Source organism: Brassica napus, chromosome C2 (assembly GCF_020379485.1).
Source record: "Brassica napus cultivar Da-Ae chromosome C2, Da-Ae, whole genome shotgun sequence".
Lineage (NCBI taxonomy): Eukaryota > Viridiplantae > Streptophyta > Magnoliopsida > Brassicales > Brassicaceae > Brassica > Brassica napus.
Window position 1 is genome coordinate 56,039,787 of NC_063445.1, and position 23,142 is coordinate 56,062,928.

At 36.9% G+C, this 23,142-nt stretch overlaps 3 protein-coding genes and 1 pseudogene across 6 annotated transcripts; 2 read left to right on the forward strand and 2 right to left on the reverse strand.

Moving 5' to 3' along the window:
• Positions 1 to 196: 196 nt before the first annotated feature.
• LOC125582513 lies at positions 197 to 2,618 on the reverse strand (annotated as a pseudogene).
• Positions 408 to 5,560, forward strand: LOC125582020 (cytochrome P450 86B1-like). Its single transcript, XM_048748391.1, has 2 exons — positions 408 to 3,918; positions 4,698 to 5,560. The coding sequence occupies exons 1-2, from the start codon at positions 2,674 to 2,676 to the stop codon at positions 5,118 to 5,120; spliced, it is 1,668 nt and encodes a 555-aa protein (XP_048604348.1). The 5' UTR covers positions 408 to 2,673; the 3' UTR covers positions 5,121 to 5,560.
• A 292-nt stretch (positions 5,561 to 5,852) lies between these two features.
• On the forward strand, positions 5,853 to 8,070 carry LOC106380285 (uncharacterized protein At5g23160-like). The gene is made up of 2 exons (XM_048748394.1): positions 5,853 to 6,701; positions 6,889 to 8,070. The coding sequence occupies exons 1-2, from the start codon at positions 6,363 to 6,365 to the stop codon at positions 7,330 to 7,332; spliced, it is 783 nt and encodes a 260-aa protein (XP_048604351.1). The 5' UTR covers positions 5,853 to 6,362; the 3' UTR covers positions 7,333 to 8,070.
• Positions 8,071 to 9,459: 1,389 nt separating this feature from the next.
• Positions 9,460 to 15,722, reverse strand: LOC106404640 (ENHANCER OF AG-4 protein 2). 4 transcript variants are annotated; one of them, XM_013845352.3, is made up of 12 exons: positions 15,368 to 15,722; positions 15,030 to 15,106; positions 14,068 to 14,831; positions 13,131 to 13,992; positions 12,543 to 13,056; positions 12,265 to 12,373; positions 11,984 to 12,096; positions 11,715 to 11,902; positions 10,837 to 11,560; positions 10,272 to 10,737; positions 10,024 to 10,104; positions 9,460 to 9,906 (listed from the first exon to the last, which is right to left on the reverse strand). In XM_013845352.3, the coding sequence occupies exons 1-12, from the start codon at positions 15,476 to 15,478 to the stop codon at positions 9,836 to 9,838; spliced, it is 4,080 nt and encodes a 1,359-aa protein (XP_013700806.2). In that variant the 5' UTR covers positions 15,479 to 15,722; the 3' UTR covers positions 9,460 to 9,835. The 4 variants fall into 4 exon arrangements, with proteins under 4 accessions (XP_013700806.2, XP_013700800.2, XP_048604350.1 ...); XM_013845346.3 differs by having other exon boundaries at positions 13,131 to 14,831; XM_048748393.1 differs by having other exon boundaries at positions 13,131 to 14,831; positions 15,030 to 15,131; positions 15,368 to 15,715.
• Between the last annotated feature and the right edge of the window lie 7,420 nt (positions 15,723 to 23,142).

Consider the following 23,142-nt stretch of genomic DNA (forward strand, 5'->3'; position numbering starts at 1 on the left):
AATAAATATAAAAATATGTGAAAGATGATAATAAAGAAAAATCAAACTACTAATAAATAGACTTCTTTAGGATATGTAAGCCAATACTGATGCTCTTAGAAGTGAAGAGACATTTGGATGTTATAATTTACTATGTATAATACAATGCTTTTATAAAAAAAAAAAATTTTTGTAAGATTTAATTAAAAAGTTGAACTTACTGATGACGAATAATATTTTGATAAGATAATTTTGCTTACAATATTGTTAGTTTTCAGACATAATCTTTTTATTATTAACAACAAAAACATATTAAAAAGAACAATAACACACAAACACTACGATGTCGTATTAGTACGAAACAGAGGATGAAGCTCAGAAACAGAACCGGAGAAGTTTAGCTCCATCTTCTCCTATCCTCCTCTTCGTTAACGGCACTAATCCGGTCGTCTCTTAGAGTTAGTCAGCCTGTAATTCAGCAGAAGCTCCTCATCACATAACTCCCTTGTTGCCACCAAAACCAATGTCTTAAGAACCGAAGCATCCAAACCATTGCTACCTGCTGTCTTAAACCAAAAGCTTCCAAATCTCTTCAAGAACATCTTTGGCCTTACAAAAGCCTTGGAGTGGCTTGCTCAACGCTTTCCATAACCTGTCTGAACCATTTTCTATTATTTTGGTGTGTGTTTTAACCACGGGTGCGTAGGAAGTACCAGTCCATAGTTCTCAACATTCTCCACCGAGACCCAAGGCTGAGCGTTTATCACAGTCCCATCGTACCTTGTGATGAGATAAGAGTTGTGTGAGTCAACCTTAGGGTACCCTGGAATGTACCTGTAGAAGGCAGGGGAGTAGATAACTCCAGGGTAAAAGGCTAAGACCGTTCCAGCATCTGCTTGGCTTTTGATGAAACAGCCTTGACCAGCGTCTTTGTGAGGTGTAGCCCATTTGATCAAGTAAATGTCTATAAGACCTCAGCTAGTTTCAAAGGCTTTGTCTCAGGAACAACTGTGCTGAAGAAGAAGAAGAATCAGTGTGAATAATATGGAAGAAAGTAGTGAAGATCAATGTTCAAAAAATCACTAGACAGTAACTAAGCATTTTATAGAAGACTAGCGATTAGAGGGCAGTATATGAAGCTTAAACATTAAGGAATTATTTGATTTATTTTATATATTTTTATTTATATTAGATATTTTAGTTTTTGGGTTTAGTTATAAATTTATTTTGATGAATTATATACGACAAAAAAAAACTGAATAAATTTGTGGATTTGCACTAACATTATTGGTTGATTCAACATATTAAGACTGATTTAAACTAAGTTAGACCGATTTCAACTGATTTTAACCGATTTAAAACGGTATAAACCTATTTGAGTTGTCTAGACACTGACTACATGGGTTAAGATTATAAAGCTCACAAACTGAAACACTTAGGGAGCTTATCTTCAGCTGGAAAAGTATTACCCCCACCAATGGCGAAAGTAAGACCGCTCTGACGAGGAGGAAGAGGGCTTGCTGTTTTGTGGTCCTTACTCGTTCTTGCTAAATTCTGGATGAAGGATCCCGCCCATCAAAGAGCAGAAGTTTTCAACTAGGTAGTGAATGTTCTCTTGAATTTGTCTCTGCTGCTGAGACTAGGAGGTTTTAACCAGCCATCTCAATGATCTCCTCTGCATCTGTCTCCATAGCTTCTCGTCCCAACCGATTAAAGCTAACGCACAATTTTTTTTTCATAAGCTAGAGTTAAATAAAACAAAATCAAGAACTATTGAGACAAAAGAGCCAACCTTGTATACATAAACAGCTTGTTAATGTCTGCTTCAAATTGGAGCTGCCTTGGGTTCTTGGCAAATGTAAATACTCTTGGCAAGAACTCCAACAGCCTAAAGTCCAAAATCTCAGTCAGCAATGTCTGAACTCTTTACCAAAACCCTGCAAATCCCCCTAAGATCTAACAATGATCCCATGAAGCCTCTCAGCAACTGACCAAAAGAGAAACTTCATAAGATCGAACAAATATTAAGCCCAATGGCGAGAACAGGAAAACCATAACTAATGACGCTATAAGAATGCCCAATGAAAATGAAGAATTGTTATTTTCTATAGATGATACCCTCATTTTATTTGACATATTTGAAAAAGAAAATTAATCAACTTCCTCGTAATAATAATAATATAAAAAGTGGTAACTTGACGTGAAAAAATAATACAAAAAGAAACAAACGTGGACGAAGCAATGAGCTAAATATGATTAGAGGTTTAACTTAGGTTACCCGTTATCAACCACTTCTCATCCGAATCATTTCCCAAAACCAGTTCACAGTTTTGGTCAAAACACACAACCTTTTTTTTTGGCAAAAGAATCAAAAATACAATCTAAAACCTATTCCTCTATTTAAACCTCCCAGAAAGATTCAACCTATTGAAATTCCCAAGAACATAGCCAATGACCTCAAAACATCCTACTTAAAGTGCAAGAAAAGTACTAATACACACAGGAGAATCAAGAAGCCGCAGGAATATAAAGACACAACATCTTTCTGCTCACCAAATCAAACCCTATTTTCTCCTGAGAAAACCACAAGAAACTCATGCAATATTCTTCACCCCACTAGCTAAACTCACCACCTCCATTGTTTATTAACCTCTCTTCATTCCTCTCTCTCCATTCTTCATCATCTTTTTCACAATGAGTACCAATTCTTCTTACTATCTCACCTTCAGTGACGCTTTCTCCTCCCACGAGCCTCTTGTTTCACGTAAGCTCTTTCTCCTCAGAAACGTCCAAGTTCTTGAGCTTCTTCTTGCCCTTTTCGCATTTATCGCCATACATTCCTTGCGCCAGAAGAAACACTACGGTCTTCCTGTATGGCCCTTTCTAGGCATGCTTCCTTCTCTAGCTTTTGTCCTCAGAGGAAACATCTACGAGTGGCTAACCGATGTTCTCCGTCGTCAAAACGGGACTTTCCATTTCAGAGGCCCTTGGTTCAGCAGCCTCAACAGCACCATTACTTGCGACCCAAGAAACGTTGAGCATCTCCTCAAGAACCGTTTCTCTGCCTACCCTAAAGGCTCTTACTTCCGAGACAACCTTAGAGACCTTCTAGGAGACGGTATCTTCAACGCGGATGACGAGACTTGGCAGAGGCAGAGGAAAACCGCAAGCATCGAGTTTCATTCAGCTAAGTTCAGACAGCTAACAACTCACTCCTTGTATGAGCTTGTTCACAAGAGGCTCTTACCAGTTCTTGAAGCTTCGGTCAAAACCTCTTCTCCTATTGATCTACAAGACGTGTTGTTGAGGCTAACGTTTGATAACGTGTGCATGATTGCTTTTGGAGTCGATCCAGGATGTCTTGGTCCAGACAAACCTGTAATACCCTTTGCTAAAGCCTTTGAGGACGCGACAGAAGCTGCGGTTTGTAGATTCGTCATGCCTACTTGCGTGTGGAAGTTGATGAAGTGTCTTAACTTAGGAACTGAGAAGATGCTAAAGGAGTCAATAAAAGGTGTGGATGATTTTGCTGAGGAAGTTATCAGGACGAGGAAGAAAGAACTGTCTCTTGAAGGTGAATCCACAAAGAGATCTGATCTCTTGACGGTGTTTATGGGTCTGAGAGATGAGAAGGGAGGTAGCTTTTCAGACAAGTTTCTTCGTGATATATGTGTGAACTTCATACTTGCTGGGAGAGATACTTCTTCTGTTGCTTTGAGCTGGTTCTTCTGGTTGCTAGAGAAGAATCCAGAGGTGGAAGAGAAGATTATGGTGGAGGTGTGTAAGATTTTGAGGCAGAGAGATGATAGTGGAAATGGAGGGAAGATAGATTATGAGCCTGTTTTCAGACCAGAAGAGATCAAGAAGATGGATTATCTACAAGCTGCTTTGTCTGAAGCTCTTAGGTTATACCCTTCAGTTCCTGTTGATCACAAAGAGGTACTAACTTTTACCTAAATCTGCTATGTTTTTACTTCCTAATTACTATTTGATTGCTTATCAGAAAGCCATTTTGTTTAAAATTGGAAACATATACTTTCGCTGCATTTGAAAGAATAATATTTTAAGATTTTCACACATATTAACAAAAATTAAATACATATTTTTATCTATGAGGAGTAGTTTTAAATTTTAAGTTTTATTTGGTTTCAAATAAAGCTTATCATTCATGTTTTTAGACTTTCATTTATATTTATTTGCTTTTTTTGTGACAAAAAAAGAAGCAAAAGAACTAATTAAAATTTTGAAATATCAACTCTCAAATACAAAAATAAAATTCAAAATATCATATTTAAATACGGAGGGAGTATGGAATTAAGAAAAAAACTAATTGCTTGATTAATTACTGTTTCTTTTTAGTACTTCCTGATATTAGGTCGTATATAAAGCCATTGGATGACCCAAAAACTTTAATATGCTATCATGTTTGGTTACTTATGGTTACCTAATCAGTAACCTATAGTTATTATGAAATTATTGGGAAGACAACTAATTAAATATGCAGGTATCTTTAAATCATTTATTCATAGAAGAAATGAAAAACTACATGTTTGACTTCTTGGTCACACACAAGAATGTTATGTTTTGCTGTTTCCCCATGAAACCTAACTACCAACTCGTTCATATTAAATGTACATGATGCTAAAGTACCTATCACCCGTGCGCGAGGTTACTATAGAGTAGCTGAAATTAATTTATTTGTTACTATTATTATTCAGGTCCAAGAAGATGATGTATTTCCTGATGGAACAATTTTAAAGAAAGGAGAAAAAGTTATATACGCAATTTACGCTATGGGTCGTATGGAAGCTATTTGGGGAAAAGATTGTCGTGAGTTTAGGCCAGAGAGGTGGCTAAGAGATGGGCGGTTTATGAGTGAGTCGGCATATAAGTTCACGGCCTTTAATGGCGGTCCACGCCTTTGTCTAGGCAAAGATTTTGCTTATTATCAGATGAAATCTACTGCAGCTGCAATAGTTTACCGGTACAAGGTGAAGGTGGTGGAGGGTCATAAAGTGGAACCGAAGTTAGCTCTTACAATGTACATGAAACATGGCTTGATGGTGAATTTGATCAACAGGAGTGTCTCCGAGATTGATCAATACTATGCCAAGACTATTGATGATGGTAATATTATTTAGTGTTTAATGTTTGAGATTTGTTAATTAGTTAAGATGGTGACCATAAGAAGATTGTTTACTTATTTTTGGATCATTTGAATTTTAAGCTATTTTTCTTTGTTTTCAATTTGGTAATTCGATGATGTGTATAGTCTATTTGGGTTTTAGCGTTTGGAAATGAGGAAAGAGGTTGTTATGGTTGGTAACCATTTTATTGCTAGGAAAAATAGTTGGTAGGGCTTGTAATATCATAATAAATTTATTACTTAGAATTTTAATCTATTTTTATGAGTACAAGAAAATTTTATTAGGTATACTAACATATTATAATCAATATTTTTATTAACAAACTGTTCTTCTTCGGCAAACAAAATCGTTAAGAAACTAAACGGTTTTTGGTGAAAACTATCCTAACTTTATTCTGAAAAATAAAGTGATGGATGAGTATAGCTTTAACATATTGATCGATATAGCTTTTAGATATGTTTACATAAACTTTATTTATTTATTTATAAAAGGTTTTACATAAATTTAGCATTTAATATAGAAAACTGTAAATTTGGTTGAATCAATACTAAGCTGTCTAGAAATTTATCAAAGAAAAGTCAATATGAAACATGGAGTAATAATAAAAGAGAGAAAAGAAGACAGCATTTGAATTAATGAATTTTAAAAAAATTAGGCAAAAAAAAAAGAAGACAGCATGCGAAACTCTGGCGATGTAGAAGCGTGGACACGACCATAACTAATCTGTAAAGCTATCAGATCGAACGTAATCTAAAACGTCGTCAAACTTTAGGATTTATTTTCAATTTCTTAATTTCAGTTGTCATTAGTTTAATTATGGAATATATCATCTGAAATTTACCAGGATATATAAGTTCTAATTATTAAAAATGATTGGACATCAGTAGTACAACAATCATTCATAAATTGGTAGACTAGTAACAAAATATTAACGTTACATTCCAATTATAAAACTTCTATGTTTTTGTGAAACAAAATAAGTTACACTACTGCCTACAAAACACGATGGTCATAAGAAGATACACATAGTCTATTCAACTCCTAAGGCTGCACGATCTTAATACTTGGAAGCATGTTAAATGAATATACATTCATCGCATTATCGAAAGCGTGCGAACACAAACACAATCTGTTCTAATAAATAATAAAACAAATCAGATAATTCCAACTGTTCAGAATCATCACCAACCCTTACATAACAAATATTTCATTTCTCAATCCTTCGACTCAACTTCAATGGGCAAACCGGAGAGGAAAGCCAGAGAGAAGACATGCTCTTCTTCGTCGTCTTATCTTCTTCGCTGCTTCGGTATTTCCCGGAAAATACACTCTCACAAACAAATGCTAGACGACGGCGCCGGCGGTCAAGAGAAGAAGAAGAAAACAAGGAGTCGTTGGTTTTCTCGAGCGACAGCATTCCGTGTGAAAAACTGCGAGATCACAACGACGACGATTTGTGAGACGAAGAAACATAACTTGACTATTGAAGATGATAAGCAAAACCTGTTTCGGGTGATACGTCAAGTTACTGATCCGAAGAACATAACTGCCGTTGGACAACATGAAACGAAAGAGGTATTTATTCATTACTATTATTTCATTCTTTTTTATTTTCTTTCCCAAAACAAAATAATTTGTTGTTCTTATTATTATATTCCTTTTCCTAGACAATAATTTTTTTCTTACTCTTATATTCCTGATTTAGAAAAAAAAATAAACCACAATTTTTTAAAAAACATTGTTATTATGTTGTGTCCCAAAGAAGTTGACAAGTTTTTTTCACATTCCACATAAAAACACGAGTCAGCAAAGAGACATAAACCCGGAACCGTTGACTTTATCAGGATACGACATGTGTTGCGAACAGGCATCCGTTCGTGTCGGGAAACTCGAACCGACTAAACCTGTCGGGTCCGGGCCAAATCGGGAGAAAAGTTCTCGGGTCAGAAAAGCATCGCGGGTTGACCCGGTGATTGGGATATCAATCATAATGCTAACGCTAATGATCATGTTGATGTGGGGACGTTTGTGTGCGGTTCTTTGTACATGTACTTGGTGTTACTTTCTCCCTCGTCTCAAACGCAAACGCATTGATGGCGGTAAAGCTGAAGGCAAAGATGTTTTGGATTTGAACTCTGCGGCTTATAAGAAAAAAATCGTTTTGGATGGATTTCTGGTACGGCAGCAACGCCGCGTTTTGATCTGACCACGTTTTGATATCTTTTCTAATTTTTGTTTATTTATTACTATTGCTTTTTCTTAGTTGTAATTTCCGTTTATTCATTGCTTTTGTACATGCCATAACAACTGATATTACTCATTCATCATGCATGTACGCACATTTCTATTTACATTTGTCTATATATTGTACTCTCTGTTTCATAGTATAAATAGTTTTAAAATGTTTCGTTTATTTCAAAATATAAACTATTTCCACATTTTATGCAACTTTCGTATATTATATATTGTAACATATCTAATTTATATATTTAATGATACTTTTCTAATAGTGACAATTTTCTTAACTTTCGTGCTTTTAACTAAAACTATTTATATCATGAAACATAGTGAGTCTTGTTAACACCTTTTGACGTAAAACCTTTGAATTAACTTTTACTAACGGTGCAAATATCCTATGTAGATTGATCTATTGATTATAACTGTTGATTACAAAGCTATTGATTAGTCTGGTAAAACAACATTTTCTAGCATAATATACCAACGTTTAATTTCAGACTTCAGTGATCTGGCTTTAATTTACTTTGTCCAAGAATCTAAACAATGAAGGCCGTTCTGAGGTAATGGTCGATCTATCAGTGACGAAAAAACTAACCTCACAACCTGAGAAACTCGATTGATAAGAGGAGACAACAATCATCTAAAGCCTAGTAGTTCCCACCAAGACCTGCAACTCTCAGCTCCCGAACCAATCTCAGAATCTCAACACCTGAAAAAAAACACCACCACAATAAACAAGCATTTTCTAATCCGTGTCCCTATATGTTCTTCGTAGTTCACTGTAAGAAAACAACGAGTACAACAACAAGGGAAGTTTCTTACATCAAGCTTTTGTATTATCCGATCAAGACCACCATTGCTACAGGTGAGTTATCAAAAGGCTGTTGTGAGACAAAATTCACTCAACACCTTCAAGAGATGTTCTCGCAACTGAAGTCAGCACAAACACAAGCATACACAAAAATAAAAAAAAAGCTAACTGTACATGGCAGCTTGATCTGACAAAATCCACATGGCCAGACACAAGAATAAGTAAACTCGACCAACTGCTGATGCCAAATATGTAATTCTCTCCGGTGAATAATACTCTTAGCAAAGAAAATTCCCATATACTGCTGCTACTACTGAATACCCTCAAAATAGCCGACTAAAGTATGTTTCCCAACAAGAATGTACTTAACAGAACAAGCAAGAAGTAGTTTGACAAATTACTCTACGGAGGGCAGAGAGAGACCGCAACAAAATAGCACTGAATCACAAAAAGTTAAGACCGTCACTGGAGAAACATAAGTGTTCCCACTTTTCAGATCAAAGCAATACACATAGATGCAAAGGGGGTACCGCCACAAACATATAAGGCGTGCAAAAGACTACTTTTTTTAAAGGAAACAGGATTTTATAGGGGAATTAGCATTGGATTACTGAAAAAGTGGCAAAATGGTTATCTTAGACCAGAATTAGTGATTAGGCCAATGCGCCAATTATAAATCTCTGGAATAATCAAACGCCACAAACCAAGAGACATATTTGTCAAATAACACATAGTTGAAAAACGCTACACCACTTTGAAGATATATATATATATATATGCAAGAGAAAATATTTTCTCAAAACCAAAGATTATATCTTGAGCAAAGCCTAAGAAAATAGCACACATATTCACATGTCGTACCCACATGGCCATGACCACGACCACATAAAGAGGCAATTATGTAAACGACTCTTAAACACGACACCGTCGTCAGGTAGCTGCAAGAACATGCTTAGGAAAACAAGTTAAGATGGCTGTTATTTCGAACACACTGACATAAGATTAGCTGGATGTCTCAAGCTTAGCCCCAGAAGAGAAAGACATGAGAACAAAAATTTACTATAAAGAAGAAGAAAATTTTGAAGCTGCCACATGCATGGACCTAAAGGGACTGTACTTATCCAAACAACAATATACAGATTAAGCAATAGGTCTCGAGTCTGGGAACTAACAAAGAAGCAAACTCTGGGAAATTCTTGCAAATACACTCAATAGTCAGCAAAGATTAATCATGAAAGACCCATTACATAGATTAGAAAATGAATCATAAATATAATTTGACTATGAAGTTAAATTCATTTAACCATTAAAAGCTTTGTGCACATTGTGACTGGCATAATTACAGGACTGAGAAACAGAAGTCCTAACCAATTGTAAAAAAAACCCTAATCTGTGAGAAAATTGATCCCCCCGATACAATTGTCAGGAAAAATTATAATTTACAGAATCCTGACAAAAGTTGTTTTGATGCCTTTAGAAGTGAAAAAGTCCTTCATAGAAGAGAAAGTTATATAACTGTTAACTGTTTGATGACAGCACTAACTTAATTTTAGAATTTAGAAACTCAAACCTAGAAGATTAATCTTGTTAATGATGCACTAGAAGCTCCTTTTTCCATTGATATTGACAGGAGCAGACCAATGAAATTCTACCTCTAACCTCAAGCTGGCCTCCAGCAATTCGCCGTAGGCATGTCTTGCCGAGATGGTAGCATCTGGGAAGCAGCATGACCTTAAATGGGCAAAATTAAAATAATAAGGCAAGCATAAGTTTTTTGACAGTGTCTTTGAGAATCTGCAATCAGATGCTAACGTTTGCATGACCTTAAATGGGCTGAGATAGTCTTACCTTGAATTGTAGGGACGGCTTGTAAGTTACTAGCAGAAGAAGGCTGATAGCTCATTGCCACTGAAGGTGGCCGAAAAAAATCTGGTAAAATTGCAAATAAGACAATCAATCACAAGGATAGCCATGACACAAACACACAAGCTGGAAAATCATGATTAACAGATGTATCCCAATGCTCACAAGCAATCATGTAAACTAATAAGATTCAACATTTAAGAGAGTATATAAGGTATCAAGTATCTACATACTGTCTGTGGCTCTAGGAAGGCCTGGATGTGAATTTCTTCCAGGTATCCAGGCACCACTCTGGTTTTCTGCACTACGCCCATTTGAAGACATCCGCCATGGCTCCTCATTTCTAAAACGCCGTCCATCATCGCGTTGAGGTGGGAAAGAATAAGGATGAGTGTAGGAACGCTGGGATTGTGACTGAACATGGCTTGGATAGGGAAAATGACTGGACGGTGCTGAAGGCAGGTGCCTAAGCATAGGTCTTTGGGACAGAAGAGTGTTCGGTTGAAACCGTTGGTTCTGTGCATCGCTGTTCCCAAATTCTAGTTGTCTGGAGGAAGTAAATGCTGAAGGCTCTCTGGAGCTGTAGACTCCTGCTGGAGAAAAATTAGATGACTGCTGCACGAAAAATTCAGTTTTTCCAGGCCCCTCAACATGACTTCCACGTAAAGAACTTCCAGGCCCTTGGACAATTTGATCACCCTGCAAATGGTGCCCAGGAGTTTTAACATAAATGATAAAAGAGGAAAATGTACATTATGAATTTGTGTAGCATCAAACAGAATAAATCAACGAACTTACAGTGAAAATGGTACATTGGTCTTGCTGCATAGATCCTAGGTATGTTTGATGCGATAATGGATATGCTGGAGGAAAGCCTAGTTGAAGTGGTAACTGTTGATGGCTAGCAATGGACTGTTGAATTGTTAACGATGGTGGTAAAGCTATAGATTGTGCAGGCAGTGGAGGTGGAGGTGGCGGTGAAGGTGGAGGTGAAAGGGGCGGTGGTGGTGGAGACTGAGATGGAGATGGAGGAGGAGGTGGGAATTGTGTTGTAGGAGGTGGTGGTGGCAGCAATGGGGGAGGAGATGAAGGCGGAGGAGGTGGGGATGGAGGTGGTGGAGAAGGAGGTAGAGGAGGGGGAGATGGAGGTGATTCTTGAGGCAGGGGAGGAGAATCCTCTGGAAAAGGAGGCGCCCCAGTTGACTTTTCTGCAACTGGTTCCCTAGCATCCAGTGACTGCTCCTTTGTCTCATTCTCACAGAAAGTCGAAGGTGCTACATCTTTCGGCTGACCAAAAACATCTTCCATTTTAAGTTCACGATCTACATCCTCCAAAACTCGATGAGGTCTATCACTCAAAGTATCACGTGCTTCCAAGTCTTCTAAAGCATTGAAAGGTTCACCAGATGATGTGTTTTTCGCATCTTGTGGTATTGGAAGATTTGGAAGATCGTCGTCATCTTCTTCATCATCTTCAAAGGTACGAGAAGAGAAAAACCCTGGCAGCTGAATAGTTGCATTGCTGCAGACAAAAAATTGGCAAATAAGTTTAGTAACACTCGAAAGACTGATACTAAACTCATTAAATAAATAAATTGACTTTGCCTTTTCTTTTGTAATCACCATATACAAAGCCCATAGAGTAAACTACTAAGCAAGACAAGCGTTTAGCATACCTGCCATACTCATCAACAAGCATCCCTTCCATTTCTCTGATAGGATCATTTACAGCACGCTCAGATCTGGAAGGACGTCGTATGGACAACCCAACAGTTGCATCATCACTAGAATTTCCAATATCATCAATATAGCGACGCAGAACAGATTCAGGGAAAATTTTCCTATCAAGCCACAACCTCAAAACCTACAAAAAGGCGAGGGCGTCAATGACTCCAGCCAACGAAAATGCAAAGATAACCTCAAAACGAGCAAATAGTAAAAGTACCTTGAGACATTTACGACGGTTATCACGAGCATCGGTCCCTGGTGGGGCAGCAGCACCTAAAAGACGTGGCAAAGCAGCTTGCACTGTAGGAACGTATGAAGCACCAGCAATACCTACAAAAGAATTCGCAAGCATCATTAATTATCTATAGGAACAAATATATTCTGATAGCAAACTATACCAGTGTACTCCTTGAAATGCAGTCAAAAACAATAAACAACAAAATCCAAATACTATTAGCAATTCAGGGAAATGAAAAATTGAGAACAGGTAGTCAATACCTTTTTGGTTGTGCGAACACTGGGTGATAGAGTCAACAAGAAAGAACAGATCCACTTTACGATGTAAGTGAGCCTCATTTTCCAACTTTCGTATGAGAAGTTCCACCACCTAGACACAAACAAATTTCTCAGCTAAAGCAGTTTACGTAGCAAGCTAAACATCCAATAAGTTAAGCTTAGAAAACGCAACTTAAAAGTGACTTTCACTGTGCAGCCTAACACTAATTTTGTTGACAGCCTTAAGACAGAACAAAAATAAAAACAACCGACCATCATACCTCGCTAGCAATCCCGTACTTGGCACAATCAATTGCTAGGCGCGTAGCACGTCCGATACTTTCTTTAGTTCTTGATAAGGTCTCTATCATGCCCTCAAAAGCATCCCGAGAAACAGCAGCATCAGTGCCACCACTAAGTGAACCTCCAACTGACTCATGCCCTGAACTAAGTTTTCTCTCTTCATTATCATCAGTCTCATTTTGATTTCTTGATGAGGACTGATGCTCATGATTTGATGGAAAAGAGTCTTGTTGATGTCCTTGAACAGCGACAGGCATTACGATGGCCGCAGAAGCTGAAGCATTCTGAACCATAACTGGGCTATGACTCCTCATCTGTGTTTCACTGATGTTTAATAAACTAGAATTCAAATTCCCAAAAACTGAATTTTGTGAATGTGCTAGTTTTCTTTTGGCCTGTGCAGCTGCAATTAGATCCTTCATAGATGCAGCCGAATCTGGGGTCCTCGCTCTGGTGAATGGAGCACTCCCATTTTCTCGATTGTAATCAACCCTGCATTATTAGAAATAACTATAAGCGACAGAACAACAAAACCACAAAAAGATAACGGATAGAACGTGGCATACATAACAGCAGACAAGTCCCCAGAAGTGTCTTTTGAAACAACAGCATCACTCAGACGTAACGCAGCTTTTGAAACTACCGTTGGCTTATCTCCAACTGAAGCTGGTCTGTGTCTCTGATTTGCTGGCTGAGATTGGGAAGGGCTTACTTTATCAGATCCCACAACTGATTCCTTACCAGACTCACTATGAGGCTTCTTTGCATCCGAAACTTTTACAGATGGTTTGGCAGTTTTATGCTGTCCTGCAACGTGCTTGTTAGGTGACACCAGCTGAGGAGACTTCATAGGAGATTGCAAAATTTGCTTGACATCCTTTGCCGGCAACTCACTGATGACTTTTACCACGGGTAAACTGTTTGTAGAATTCTCCACATTATCTGATAATACACGTGAAGTATCCTCACAATGTTTACGCAGGGGTACTTTCTTTACTCCCGTACTCTCTGTAGATCTAGCAGATATTTTCGCTTTAGTAGAAGTATCACGACATACGTTAGCATTTTTAGGACCATCAGTCAATACTGGCGTTGCTTTGGGAACAACGGCTTGACTTCCATGTAATGGGGTTTTGGGATCTTCATCATCATCTTCGTCATATACACAAACAGCCCTCCTTTTCTTCAGCGACTGTGAAGCTGGAACCTTGGCATTACTAACAGAAGAGGAACGGTCCTTCTGTTCCAGCTGACCTTTCCCGGATTTATCAGTCACAGACGAACGGTCTCTCTGTTCCAGCTGACCTTTCCCGGATTTAACACGGGACCCAGAAAGAGGAGGCGAGTTATCATGCTCCACTGTTTGTCTCCGGCGCTTAGTTACAACTATTTTATCATATTGTAAATCACCTCCACGAGCACTTAGTCCTACAACAAGTTCACGCTTAATATGTGATACAGTACCAGTAGAATCAGTTACACATTTTTCCTTGTCATTTTTACCTTCACATCGCGGCTTTTTAGCCGCACGTGAGCTTTCATCTACTCTTGATGCAGGCTTCCCTGATTCACTTTCAAGCCTCCTTTTCTTGCCGGAAACCCCATCCTTAACGCCAATTGATTTTTCTTGCTTAACACCAGACACTTTGGAGCTAGATTTCTCTGTCAACAAATCTTTTGACTTTTTGGAATCGGATTTACCACTAGTATCTCGACCATCGCTTTTGTCTCTATGAACTGTATCTTTCCCTTCTCTGACCGAGCCACCTGCTTCCTTCTTTATTCTCTTACCGTTGGGCAGACCCTTTTCACCATTACCAAATTCCTTAGTGCAACCATCACCATCAGTTCCTTTATCAAAATCTCCTTCCTTTATTTTAAGGTCCACCTGCTCGAGTGACTCGCTACCCGAGGATGTGGCAGTGATCTTTGATTCCCGAAATGGAGACGAACCCTGCTTCTCTGTTTCAACTTTGGGGAAGTAAGGTCCCACCTCAGAATCTAAGTTATCAGTTCCATCAGAATCAGTGACGGTGTGATCTGTTCCATCAACTGTCTCATCCTTTACCAAACCAGGATCCGCAGCATCCATCGGATCCTCATTGCCCAAAACACTCGACTTGTGATTTTGCAACTCTTCAAATTCTCTGCATATCTCCGTCACAGCCTGTGCAAAGTACTTGACCGTTTTACCTTGACATCTTGCCAACAGTTTGCTCTTTGAATCACTAGTAAAGGCTTGAATATCAGGCGGTGCAACAAAAGCTCTGCAGTAAAGTAACATAACTTCGTCAAAAACAATGCAAATAACAAAACCAACTCCAAACACATAGTAACCTAAACATCAAGTAACATGGCGAGTAAAGGTGAAAACTTTAATTACGGCAATAGAACACCTGATATAACCGAGACCTACAGTTAATATAACTATCTAGATGAGAAGGTATAATAAGAGAGTTGCTTACATTTCCTGTGTACCAAAGAACTGAACAAAGTACTTCTTAGGATCTGGAGCACGATCCCACTCTTCAGGCCTGCTAACCTGAAACTCAAAAAACAAAGAGAGACTAAACGAATTCAAAATGACTTTCACGCTCACTATTCATCAAAGACGAAACCTTTATCAACGCATGTTCATCATAAATGCAACTGTAGAATCTTTATCAACAATGTAACATATGAGTCTATGACTGTAACTAACTGAAACTAAAATAAAAGAGAGAGAACAACACTAGAGCTAATCCAAACCAATAATCAAATTAAACCGGAACTAAACCGGAACGAATTAAAAGATAAACCGAACCTTAGCAGGCCAAGCGGGGAAGCCTTTGACTTTGGCGAGGACGAGATCACCGAGAATCAACTTCCCGTTGGCCTTGGCCTTGCTCGCTCCTCTTTTACGCCCCGGAGCCATAGGCGATTTGGTTCCTCTATTAAACCCTAATTTTTTTAACGGAATTGCGCAATTCAATCCGGAGCGTCGCTGGTTGACGCGTTGACGGATACAGATACGGATCAAGTACAGCGACGGAGAGAGAGAGAGAGAGAGAGGGAGAGAGACGATGAGGCTTTAGGGTTGAGAGGTGAATTGAATTGAATTTCTTCTACACGATGATGTTGGTTTACTCTTCTTTGTCAGCTCTTTTTATTTTCCTTCCTTTTTGTTTTTGCATATAAGTAGAGATCCAATTCAACATAATTCTCTCTTATTTTCCTTTTTTTGTTTAATTTAATGGTTAATTAATATACTCTCTAAAAACCAAATATATTAATCCTACGTGTTTCAAAATAATAATAATAATAAGCCACTAGTCATAGAAATTGTATAATTATAAAAACAGAATTAAATAACATTTTGAATTTGTAATGTCATATTTGCATATATTTATTTTAATGATAATTTATGAGTTATTACGATATTATAAAAAGTTTACCAAAAATATAGATCAACTTTTTATGTAATGGATGAGTTATTATCATATTTTTAAAAATTTACCAAAAATATAAATTAATATTAAATATAATTTGGTTATGTCATATTTAGTATAAGTTATGTCATTAATTTTAGTAGTCATGTCACATTTTCTTATAAAATTGATTGTAAAAAGTATATGTGTCAAATTACTTCTCAAGTAATTTCTAGGAAATATATATATATATATAATGGTTTCATGTGATATGTAATTTATTGATTGATGAATCAAATGTTTGTCACTTTGTTTCTAAGGGGAATGGTTAAGTAAAAGATCTGATTTTTGTTTACGACGATGATTTTTTTACTAATGTGTTGTTTGAACAGTTTTTACACAAAGATGACTTATGCTGAAATTTCAGTCGAAAGAAAAAATGAGTGTTACGTCTTCGACAGTAACAAGGATGAAACTTGGATGCAATTTCATGAATCTCGATATCCATAGACCTCCCCTCTACCATCGCTTTGAAGAGCAAAAGAGCTCTACGGTGTTGGTTGCTCTTTATATCCTCAAATTCAGGCAACTTCATCACTTCTGTTAGCTGTACTCTATCTTCATCTTATTACTTCTGATAAACCAGCTCAAGAGTTGAAAGAATGACAACGAAACAGCAAGGGGGATATTGCTTCTAGATTTTGCAATGCTTAACATTTATGTTAGCAATGTATCTCATTCGTATTTATTTCCTTCAGGGGTGAGGGAATGCAATGGAAAATGATCAACAAAAGCAAAACACTAAGCTGAATATACAAGCCGTTGGTTTCTCAAGCAACCAATAATCAGTCATATAAATGGGGCTAGCCACTCCTCTTGGTTAAGCTCTTCCCATTTACTTTTCAGCCTTTTAAGCAACAGATCCAGAGCAAACTCAGCTGCCATGCTCTCGTTTCCAATGTCTTCATCACGAAGAAGGAAATATCTCAAGTCAAACAGAACTTTTTGGTCACAAGAGGATTTGTTTTCAAACCCAGCTGAAATGCTTTCCAGAATCTTCTCCAGAACTAGTCTTGTCTTTTCATTTGGAAGCTCCTTCTTCAGCTGATCAATGACCAAAGAAACTAATTGCAATGCTTGGCTTTTCAAGCTTACATTCTAATTCAACCCCTTTTGGTATTCTATAACTAGGCCAATAACATGTGCTCAGGACAGTGACCGTCAAATCAACTCTTTTTAGTATTTTAGTATTACCATTTTCTATATATTCCTGGAGCCCTTTGTCATACACGTCACTTATGTAAAACATATTAGCTAAAATCTTAATTCCTACTAACATATCATTTAACTAACCATTATTTTTATAAAAAACATTAGATATATTATTTTGATCATATTTTTCTTATGCAAAAGTATTGAAATAATTAGATGTTCTTTTAAAACTAGGGAAAAAACAGAGTTTGGTATGTGATCGCCAAAAAAAAAAAAAAAGTAAAACCTTAAAACTAGGGAAAATACATATGACACTAGTAAAAGCAGTAAGTGAATTGATGATAATGCTCCCAAAATAAAAAAAAAATTGATTAGATGTACTAAAGTCTAAATGCATAATAAGACAGATCATTAGGTTTAATTTGGAGATTTTAGTAGATTAGCCGAAATAGTGGAATATAAAAATAAATATGGTCTACATGATTGTGATTAGTGTAAAATTGAATTAAATGGAACATGAAAACAAATTTTATCTGATTCATCTGCAGAATAGCGGAAAAAGTGTTTATAGTTGCAGTTTTTTACTGTAATTTTATTTTCATTTTAAGGTGAAAACTGAAAATTGAAGATAATGCTTAATTCCACTAATATATCCTTTTGTAAAGTGTAATTCCACTAATCTTTATCTTAAAATAAAACAAAATAATCACTTTCTTGTTCTTCTAACTTTCTAAGAGCATGTTTATTGCATGTCTCTTAGGTTGGGGTTTTTAGCGTAATATAAAATACGGTTCTTAGCTTTTAACTAAAAAAGCTAAGAGACATCTCTTATATCTCTTATTTAAGAGACGTTTCTTAGTGTTTTTAGTTAAAAGCTAAGAGATCGTATCTTATATTACGATAATAACCCCAACTTAAAAGACATGCAATAAACTTGCTCTAAGCATGTAAATGGCCATTTGGACCCATAATACGTCGTTAATAGTGGACACTCTTACTCTTTACAATTAAGTCGATTGTTATTATTCTTGGACCAGAGAAAATCATTGATGATTTTACACTTTAAATCATAATTTAGTGACTAGAACACTAATGAAACAAATGAAAACTTTAATCATTATGATTCTATAAACCCTAATTTTCAACGGAATTGTGCAATTCAATCTCGATTCCAATCCGGAAACTATTTCCACCGGAGCTTCGCTGGTTGTGCCGTCAAACGGATACAGATACGGCTCACGTACAGAGAGAGAGAGAGAGAGAGAGAGAGAGAGAGAGAGAGAGAGAGAGAGAGAGAGAGAGAGAGAGAGAGAGAGAGAGAGAGAGAGAGAGAGAGAGAGAGAGAGAGAGAGAGAGAGAGAGAGAGAGAGAGAGAGAGAACAATACAAATGAAAAACTCTTTGTCAGCTTTTTATTTTCCTTCCTTATTTTCTTTTACATGTAAGTAGAGATCCAATTCAACATAATTCTCTCTTATATTTCCTTTTTTTGTTTAATTTAATGTTTAATTAATATATCCCTAAAAACCAAATATATCAGACAAGTAAGGGGTTCCTCCAGGTGCTGGTGTTGAGTTAAACAAACAAACGGGAGTCAGATAATAAGAAACGAAAACAAAGACTTTTCGGACCGAAGGGAATATCAGGATAAAGAGTTTGTAACTCACTTGCTTGCTAAAGGTAGCGCTAGCTAAAGTAAACTTGAGCTACGGACTTAGGAGAGAAAGGCAGCTAGTCGCTTAGCAGAGCAAGTTCTATGGACAAGCTTGAGTTAAGCATCGATTGAAGAGCAAAGAAGAAGGCCAGACTGTTGCCCGGCGGACAAGCTGGCTTTGAATACTCTAGTATCTCAAGAGTCAAACCATTGGTCATATATGTACTTTTAAAAATTGTTAAAATTTTTAGTATACCTACTGTTCCATAAAATTTATCATTTTAACATTTCTTCGTATTATATAAAAATGTTATTTTAAAATTTTAATGCAATTTATACATAATTAAATTTAATATTAGTGGTTAAATATATTAAATTTAGAATTTTTTTATTTATTTCAATTATTATTAGTTAAATAATTGTAATTATCAAAAATTCAACACATTTTATTATTTTTCTAATTTGTGTGAAAATTTTGAAATCACATTCTTTGTTATTCTCTATAAGAGAACCAAATCCATATATAAAAGTAAATATTCGAATTTCTTAACAGCTTTTTATGAAGACAAATGAGATAACGATAGAAGCAACCATCATTCAACAAGACAGTATGAGGCTTGTCACAGAGATCTTAAAGAATCTCGCCATACTATCTCAGAGGCTACCATAAGAATCTGAATGATGTTCTAACACAAACTACCATAAGTTAATGAAAAAGCCAAGAATACAGATCACGGCTTTAAGGAATAGCAGGCGACATCATTAAACTTTTCAAATAAGCAAACCTTCAAAGGCTGTGACTCCTCACACTAAACAACAATCTGACTAGTCTAAACCTTCTACTTAGTTCACTGATATTATAGTATAAAACAATGAGGTTTTCCGGGAGCTCATTAGTCATTACCAATGGTAAGAAAAATATAAAAGTGGACTGTGCTGGTTCTAAACGATGATATGATTTTATGTGAAGGAGTTTTCATTGATTTATTAACGCAGCTGAGAGGTCAGAAGAAGACTCTGGTTTATCCGTGAACTCCATAAGGAGATTGCTTCAGAGAAGTGCCATCAGAATCATGGACGTAATGGAAGGAGTCACTAAGTAAGTCACTGACCTCTTCAGTGGAGATGAGACGGTTGTGTTAGCCACAGGTGCTGCACCAGCGATGGAGAAACTTCAAATGACGGTTCTTCTCACCATTGTTGTTCTGCTTATCGTGTTTGTAACCAGAGCCACAAGAGCTAGATAGTATTAAACAACCAGCCAAACTAAATGAACTCATGGTTCATGGCCTGCGTTACAATTGTATTAAGAGATCTCTGCAGCTGGCATCCTTGTGCTACTATTGTTGTAATAAAAGAAAAACAGTGATTTCTTCAATCACAATATATACATCATTTGAAACATTAATCCCAAGAAAAATCAGTGAACAAAAATGTTTATGAGAATAAAGCAAGAGGGAGTTTCATGATTTCAGTTTCAAGGAAACTCACCAAATAAGACAGTACATGGAGAATAGATTCAAAGCTCAGTTAAAATCAAACAAGATCAGAATGAAATCAAGGAAGGAAACAAGAAAGTGAACGTTCCAGGATTGCACAATCAGAACAAAGTGGAGACTTGATACACTTTAGTGTATCATTTAGCACAATTGGCTTGCAAGTGATGGGACCAATGGGACTTTATATGTTATTAATTGTTTGTTGGTTTGGTCGATTCTTATCAGAGACTGAAAAACCAAACGTTGGAATGCGTTATGTTGATGTTGTCAAAGGGATTGGTCCATAGGTTTTGGGATTAACCTGGTTTGAGAAACAAAAGGCAAGAGGGAGTGTTGAATGATGCCTATTTGTTCTCAAACCACAAAACAAAAAACGTGGGAAAAGAAGAGTAACAAGTCAAGCTGTTGTTTAGGTATGTAAAAGTCTTTGTAAAAATCTTTTACTTGTTGCAGTAGTATAAGTCAAAAAGTATGGGCTATATGGAGAGTATTCCTAAGTCTAAGTAAGAAATAAGGCAATATAGAGAAGATCGAGTGTGTTCTATTTTCTCTAAATATGTAGTGGCCAAAGTTGTGTAATGTAAGCAAGTGAAAAATCAGTTTCTCCACCACTTCACTCTAAACTTTCAAAAGTCCAAAAATGTGTTCCTTTTGAACAAGAACAAAAGCAAAACAAAAAGAAACATGAAGAAAATCTGAAATTTTCTGCAGTTCACAACACAATCCCAGCATTGCGAATATATTCCTTGAAGCCGTTATTTAGTTCTTTTGACAATGACATATCCGTCACCTGTAATAAAACATATTAGCTAACTGTACAAAAGATCAAGCATAGTTAACCTTATATTTCTAACTTAACATATCATTTAATTAACCATGCCATCCATCTGATAAGTAAAACCCCGCACAGAATTGTCCTCTGAGCTTTGTAAGTATACTTCTTTCATGCTCATCACAAACACTGTGATGAAGTAAGAGCCTGTTGGCTAGCTTCCTCCTGCAATAAAACAAGCCTCTAAATACTATCTTCAATAATCCACTAACTTAAGCAATAAGATATTGGAGGCAGAGATGAGTGTACCTATAAAACTCGGCGAAAAGATCTATGTCACTTATAAATTAGTCAAGCAACTTAACAACATGTATTCATTTAAGAAAATGTTTTAGCATCAAAGCATGGGTCAATGACAGTGAACATATGAAAAAAGGAAGCCTACAGTGTCAATGGTAGATTTAATAGTAGAGTCATCATTCGATTTTTCATTCCATGCGTTCTTGAGAAGATTGTCGCAAAAGGTTGCAAGTAGTTCTGCAATTGAGCTTCCACCCAATGTCTTGTTACAGAAGATTACAAAATTCTTTGAATGACTTGTTGAAGAGGGATAGTTTATGAAACCAGTCCCTGACGACCATCTGCTCCTCCACGCTACCACCACTAGTAAGTGCATATTCGGCTTGTTCGATAAGACCGTTCCCTTTTGTGGTAACTTGAATCCTGAAGGCTTCTGCAACAGGTTCCAACCCTTTGGAGATTGCATGATAAAACCTGAACATCGTTGAGATATCATCCTTCGTGTCATCTCCTTCTGCCTTCTTGAGAAGTTTTTTGCAATAGGTTGCAAGTAGTACTGCACTTGGACTTCCAGCAACTTCTTCGTTACAGAAGATTTTAAAAGCGTCTTTCTTCGCATTGTGGAAGAGAGAGTGTTTCTGGAAAAAGTCCCCGAAAATAGTCCATGTGTTTATCGTGTAGGTCAATTATATTTGTGACAAGCACATGTCCGTCCAAGCTACCAGTAGCCGCTGCGTCTTCGGCTTTTTGTATAGAGGCATTCACTTTTGTAATATCATAAGAGGTGAAGGCTTTTGAAACAGGTTCCAATGATAGGGAAGCTGTATGATAAATCTTGTACACGTTTGAGAGATCATTTTGTCAAGTTTCTTGGGCTTCCAACTTAAAATCAATTGGCAGTAAATGGATTGGCCCAAGTCCCTTATATATTACTCAAGTCCCATTCATATTTCTGATGTGATATCTTCTTTCCAACACCCTCCCTCGAGATAACAGTGCGTATAACCATTAATCTCGCAGAATCCATCATACCCCCTCTGAAACAATGCTTTATTTTTTTCTAGCAATATTGGAAGAATTGAGCCTTCTATGGGCCATCAGCTAATGTGTTGATCATGCCACTTTTCGGGTTGGATTAATGGGTCAGGGTGTTGGCCCGCTCTGATACAATGTCAAGTTTCATTGTTTTCCAACTTAAAACCAATTGGCAGTAAGTGGATTTGCCCAAATCCCTTATATATTACTCAAGCCCCTTATATATTACTCAAGTCTCATTCATTTTTTCCAATGTGGGATCTTCTCTCCAACACATTCATCTTGTTATCTCTTGCCTTCTTGAGAAGATTGTCGCAAAAGGTTGCAAGTCATTCTACAATTGAGCTTCTACTCATTGTCTTGTTACAGAAAAATACAAAAGCTTCTTTGAACACCTTGTGGAAGACAGAGCGGTTCTGAAAACAGTCCCGACATAGTCCATGTATTTATCGTGTAAGCCAGCTATCTCTCTGACAAGCACCTTGCCCTTCACGCGACCACCACCATTAAGTGTGTCCCTGTCTTCACTTTTGTAATACATAAGAGCTGAAGACTTTTGCAACAGGTTCCAACGGTAGGGAAGCTGTATGATAAAACTTATATAGGTTTGAGAGATCATTCATCTTGTTATCTCCTGCCTTCTTGAGAAGATAGTCACAAAACATTCCAAGTAGTTCTGCAATTGATCTTCCACCCACTG